Source organism: Curcuma longa, unplaced genomic scaffold, assembly GCF_044706935.1.
Source record: "Curcuma longa cultivar G26 ecotype Majalengka, Jawa Barat unplaced genomic scaffold, ITB_CL_G26_1.1 contig_9503, whole genome shotgun sequence".
NCBI lineage: Eukaryota > Viridiplantae > Streptophyta > Magnoliopsida > Zingiberales > Zingiberaceae > Curcuma > Curcuma longa.
Window position 1 is genome coordinate 1 of NW_027435470.1, and position 6,204 is coordinate 6,204.

The window sequence follows — 6,204 nt, forward strand, 5'->3', positions numbered from 1 at the left end:
TTTTATTGGAGTACAGACAATTCTACAACTCCAATCCTTCATCGTTTATACAAAATACAAATGCTCTTTAACTCTCAGTTATATTACAACTATCTTGCAGGCTATACAGAAAGAAACTAGCCCACGCCATTGCAATTGTCAGCTTTCAGTGTACTTGAAATAAGTAGACTGAAATATTTTGTAGGAAAAACAAGGGGAACTAACACATCATTTTTGGCAAGTCCTCTAGTTATGTTGAACGGGAAATGAGTCATCGGGCTACACTAGTCTTATTGCTTGTTGACTATTTATTGGTGAAACTAGAAGCTGGGATGTCAGATATATCAATGACACTTTTGGTTGATGATCCATCTCGATTGGCTTTCTTCATCCATGGATGGTACAAGAGTTCTGCTTCAGCAAATGATGTGCCTGTAGGAACATCTAGAAGTATGTCACTTTCAGAGCTGTTGGCAATGAACTGTATTGGACATGAGAGTGTGTTCATCAGGAGCCAAGCAACTCTTTTAGGACTGAAGCAAACCCTGTCATGGTGAGCAAATTTCCCTGGAACATCAATTACTTTGGTGAGCAGACTGGAGTCCAACTGAGTTGAGCATTTGGAAGGTGGGTTCATAACCCCAGAATGGCACACTCGTTTAGGACTTTTCACAGTGCTCTTCAAATCTGAAATTCATGGCACAACGATTGAGAGTAATGGGCAGTCAAGATGTTCATTTAGCTCATTTTTAACAATCATGAGACAGTAGTTTATGGTATCCATGTCCCACCTCATGGCACAACATTCATTTCTCACTGTTTGAGATCTACCACACTTCATGTTATCCCATATTAAGTTGACCATGTTAATATATGTCTTGTCATTTCACTATGTAACCCTTATGGATTATGCTTCCTAAAGTAATATGAGATATATATTAATATTCTCATATTTGCTGCATTTATTATGAACACATTCATAAATCATGGCTAGTCGACTTATGTGGGAATCATTTCCAAGTTCCAATTGAATATGCAACTCATACGAGTATCAGCAAAGTAATTGATATCAGTATCAAACTAATGTCGATAAAGAGAAATTTACAGTATTATGTTGAAGTTGATTATCATTTGAAGTGGCATAGACATGAAACTCTGAAACTCCAACGAATACAACAATGAAGGAAGCTATAAAACTAGTGTCCAATGGAGGAATAAAAATTCCTTTGCTCCATTTTATGGCTAAAAAAGAAAAAAAAAATTAAAACATTTAGTTGGATCATTCTCAAAAATGGGCTTATAGTCAGGCTATGGTATTTTGTAAGAACTACTCATCTCCCAGACAACTGCAACTTTGCAAGATGGGGTTGGCTATAGCCGTTGGTTCTGATGTACTAATAAGAAAACCAAGGGTTGGAAGAAAAAAAGAAAAAAATCAGGTTCTGAGAGGAAATTCTTGGATTGATTTTGGTGGATTTGGTTGGAGAGGAACAAACAAAATTTCAAAGTCCTCCACAGCTCCAGACCGATGGTTAATTGAGATGTATCTTTAATGTAACTAAAATCTGGTCCCATGCATACCCACCATTTCTCTAAATTACTGCCTCTTTGACACTACCTTCTAGTGGGTAACCATTTGACCAGTCTTTCAGAAAAAGAAATGGTGTACTTGTTGGTAGAAACATATAAGAGAAAAAACCTGAATGGATCTGCTTTTGCCTGTCATGCTTCCTTTTAAGAGATGGCAAATTGGGAAGGCCAGGAAGATTTTGAGTGATTAGTCTATGATTTCCCCCATAAATCTTTTTAGACAGTGCCTCCTACAAAGTGAAGGAGCATACTTCATTATATTAGTACCAGGAGGCAACATTTGCTTGCTTAATGAAGTAGCTGGACCTGAATAACTTACATTGGTAATGTATGATTTATCCACTGGAAATGAGCTAGCTTCTGATTCCTCCTCTATTGATTTTGAACTTGTAGTTTTAATGAGTACACTTCCATACCCAATCTCGGTTGAACCAAGTGGGGTACTGCTGCTATAAAGCAGATCATCTTCTGAGGTTCTGGACTGATTAGAAGCCTGTTCTTCATGCCATATAGAACATAATTCTTTTGTGAGTTTCTCAACAGAAAGTTTTGGGTGAGCAACAACTGATCTTTTCGTGGAAGGAACCAGTGAGTCACAGACATTTGATTGCACTGAACCTGCAAAGCAACTCAAAATGTATTGAACCACAACGTACAGATTAGATTGATGATTCAGTGTGTAATCTAACACTAACAAAGAAGAAGCTCCAAAGATTGGGTGTTGAAAATCAAAGCTGATCCCTTATTGTTGGCTACAAGCTTACTGTTTTCCAAATATCATGTACAAGATGCATTTGATCATCCATATAGTACATTTGACCAAACAGTTCTAGTATTAATCATTAGCTTTACATTGGCAGAAGAATATTAGTATTGATCATTAACCGTGCAATGGAAGATGAATACTAACACTGACATACAAAAGGATGATTTGTAAAACTCTTCTAGCTTCCTGACAAGTACTTAAAGTTAAAAAGAACTGCAGAAGACACCAGATACAGGAAGAAATCAGAAATTATACATCTCTTGGAGATTGCTAATTAAACTTTACAATAGATATAATTGAAAGAATTTTGTATTTTCCATTGCCTGATTTATCAAAATCTTTATTCATAAGAGTACCAATGAAGATTTTTTGTTTTTTGTTTTTTTTTCAAATTTAGCATCTGATAGACATTAACAGTTGATAGGCTAGCAGAATAGATTATCCATTCCAAATGGACAAGTGGATGAAATGTTTAAAAAAATCATATCATGACAAAGTATTCTGAATTTTAATTTTAAAAAAATCATAGAAGTTAAGATAAACTGGGGAACCTATTTCAGATGAGAAAGTAGCACATTATTGATTTTCAATGTACTTGTTCCAAGGGCTTAGATCAACTATTGGAAAACAGTAAAAGTATGATCACAACTCTCATGGAAACCAATGCAAATTCAAATGCAACAGAGATCACATAACATCAAGCCATTGATGAGTTGATAAATGTATTGCAACTGTGTTCTTGCTATATGGATCATAGGTTAGAGGAAAAAGTATAGGCTACCAGCCAATACCAATATGGGAATAATTTGTCCTCAATGTCCTGAGGAGTCAAGATAGAAGAAACCACAATGTGAAAGCAAGTGTTATTTGGAATTGTTTCTTTTGTGACACCAAAGATGAAAAAGAATATGAAGTAGAAATTCAAGAGTAAGCAATCATCCAAGTATCAAACTATTTATTGTTTGAGAGGGTGGCATGAGAAAGGTAGTGAGTATATGGCTTATAGGGTACCTGTTACCTTGCTGGCATCATCATTGCCAAAGTATAAACAACTTTCTGAACCTGATATGGCTGATCCAGAACTTGATCGATTGCTTGTATCACCCTCCACAAATTTACAGAAATTCTGATCCCAAAATTGCATATCACATTCACTTTCCAATTTGCATGGGCTTTGCTTGTTGTTATGCAACTTCTGTTCTTTAGGTTTGAAGGTTACACTTCCAATTTTTGGAGCTTTTAACTCATCAGCATCAAAATCTTCCCGAGCATGTAGTGGAATGTAGTTTATCAATGAACCCTTGGTTCTCCACCTGGAACCACATGCATTGCATAGAACAGGTTTCTCGGGTGGTCCATTCCTCCATAGAGGAGTGCCTATCAACATTAAGTTTTAATGAGGATATCACATATAAATGTAATAGTAATTTAAATCTAGCAATTATGTTGCCTTCAGACAATCTAAAAGCAAATTTTTTGTGCAACGAATTGTCTAACGTTGCAAAAACAAATGATTATGTATATCATAACCGTACCAACATGATAAACCTTTTGAAAGTAATAACCAAGTAACAACCACCTGCCTAATCAAGAATTAAGAAGTACCCTTTTAGAAATCAAAGGCCTAAATCCTCTGAGTTTGTTTGTTCAGCTTTTGATAATCTTTAGACAATAAATGAAAATATTTAAAATTATTGAATAATAATTATAGTCTTAACTATCCCTGTAGCATGACCTATTACCTATGTGTACGACAAGGCATGGCATGTCATAATTATCCAAAAAATCATAAGTCTTAGTAATGAAAAAAGGCACATGTATTTTGGTCCCAAAATCAAAAAATGGTGCTTGAAAATTTAGAGCAATGAACAGTTCGATTAAAAAAATATTCAAATTGTTAGGTATCAATTGTGAAATGAAATAACAAAACACACATAGCCTGAGAAAATAACCTTCAATAAATAAAAAATGGCATTCCTGGAAGAGAAATGCAACATGAAACAACCCTATCGACGAAAAATGTGAAGCAGAAATTTAGACTCAGAAAGACACCAGCTCACCTATAAAATCTTGGCAGGTTTTACATTCATTTGAAGTTGAGAATCAGTTGAAAAAGGCAATGAGTGATTACTTCAGAATCAGAACTGATTTCATTTAATCGGATGATGCATGAATTCTAATAGTTGAATGTTAAGATTTTTAGCCGGTTTCCACGTTATAGACAAGTGAAGCATCTGGGAAGTCACTCCAACCAAAAGGCTAAAAAGAAAACCTCTGCATAATTCGCAATATCGGTTGCAGGTCACTCTTAAGATGCTGAAGTAACATGCACAGCCATTTCAAGAATCTCTGTCTGGATATGTAGTGGTCAGAGAAAACTGTGGGATTATCATCAATTAAAGTGTACAAGCTAAGCTTGGTTTTCAATAACGAAAGGGGGAGAACTATTGAAACTAAGCATAAAGTTTGATTAGATTCAGTTTTTTTAATATCACACAGAAACAATTCATCCTCTCCCCAGCAAGCTGCGGAAAGAACAGACAAAGAAAACTGCACAAACAAATCAACAAGACAGAAAAGAACCAACATAAGCCATTTGATTGCTACCAATAACAAGGAAACCTTAGACAATAAAACGTATTCGACAAAGTTCTCCATACTGTCATCCAGCAGTAAGCAAGACTCCAAAGAGTAAATTAACAGGAAGAACAAGTAATACACATTAACCCATAATTACGCATCAATCCTCAAACAATTTGTCAAACAAGAAATATATATAATACCCAAAAGAAAAACTACAAATAAAAGAAGGAAAGAAAGAAAGAAATCTGATAGGAGGAACGAAGATCTAGAATAGGTCAAAATATGGAGAAAGAAGCTCACTTGTGACTCCGCAATGGCAGCAAGGTCCTTGCTTTCCCATTCGCACTCTTTCCTTTTCCCTTCCACTTGCTAATTCCAATAGAAATCCTCACAGAAGAAGAAGATGGAAAAAAAAAAAGAGAAAAAAAAATAATTTTATGTAAAAATTTGTGCTAAATTTAGGTATTCCTCTACAATATCTTGTTTGCCAACATCACTTTAGAGTCTTGAAAATCGCTCACGACAAGAGCTTTTTTTTTCCAAGACAAAGCTCCTGAATTTTTCTCTCAAGTCCAAGAAGGCACCAAGAAGAGAGAGGGGACAGGGGAAAGAGACTAGGGAGAAAAAAATGGCAGGGAGAAGTGGGAGAGTAGATTGGAATATGTGCAATCCAAGGGCAGAAGGGAAGGGAGTAGGCCAATGGGCAATCAATTTAATGGTGAGGAAACAAGGAGAGAAGGTGAATAAGTTGGCAAGGCATTTAATTTTTAATTTTCTTCTTTATTATTTTGTCTTAATCTCTCTTGCTCTGCCTGCATAGAAAATGGGTGAGGAACCCTTACATGCAAAAGACTTCCTCCCTAGCCTTCCATACAAAATGATAAAACCTAATATTATTTTCTAAAAATATTGATATTATGAAAAAAAAAGTCAAGTTGCTCATTTGAGAAAATTTCTGTGTTGGAGAGGTAAAATAAAATTTCGCTTGGTTAGGGAAATATTTATATAAACTTGTATTGTAGTTTCAAGTTTTTGTTTCAAATTAAAAATAATTGAGATCAGGGAATTAAAATATTCCTTAGGCCGTGCCTAAGAGGCACGGCCGTGTCGCGGAGCTGGAAAAGGGGTATAAAAGCTGATTTTTGTCAAGAAAAAGGTATTCTTCCCTTGGGACTTGCCCTAGCCGCCACCTACCTTCATTTCTTCACCACCATCTCCATTCATTGCCCCGGAAAGAAGGCGAGGAGATTTCCTTTCTTCAATCCGACCACCTTCCATCCATCAAG

General features: G+C 35.7%; 1 protein-coding gene across 1 annotated transcript; it reads right to left on the reverse strand.

Moving 5' to 3' along the window:
• Positions 1–125: 125 nt before the first annotated feature.
• Positions 126–5,572, reverse strand: LOC141819592 (GATA transcription factor 26-like). The gene is made up of 5 exons (XM_074706843.1): positions 5,219–5,572; positions 3,347–3,712; positions 1,889–2,187; positions 1,679–1,799; positions 126–666 (listed from the first exon to the last, which is right to left on the reverse strand). The coding sequence occupies exons 1-5, from the start codon at positions 5,256–5,258 to the stop codon at positions 284–286; spliced, it is 1,209 nt and encodes a 402-aa protein (XP_074562944.1). The 5' UTR covers positions 5,259–5,572; the 3' UTR covers positions 126–283.
• Positions 5,573–6,204: the final 632 nt, after the last annotated feature.

Coding starts and splice junctions, on each gene's coding strand:
- LOC141819592 (XM_074706843.1), bottom strand. CDS start 5,258: ATGGGAAAGCAAGGACCTTGCTGCCATTGCGGAGTCACAA. Junction 2,188..3,346: donor TGATGCCAGCAAGGTAACAG/GTACCCTATAAG, acceptor GTTGCTTTGCAG/GTTCAGTGCAATCAAATGTC. Junction 1,800..1,888: donor ATAAATCATACATTACCAAT/GTAAGTTATTCA, acceptor TTCACTTTGTAG/GAGGCACTGTCTAAAAAGAT.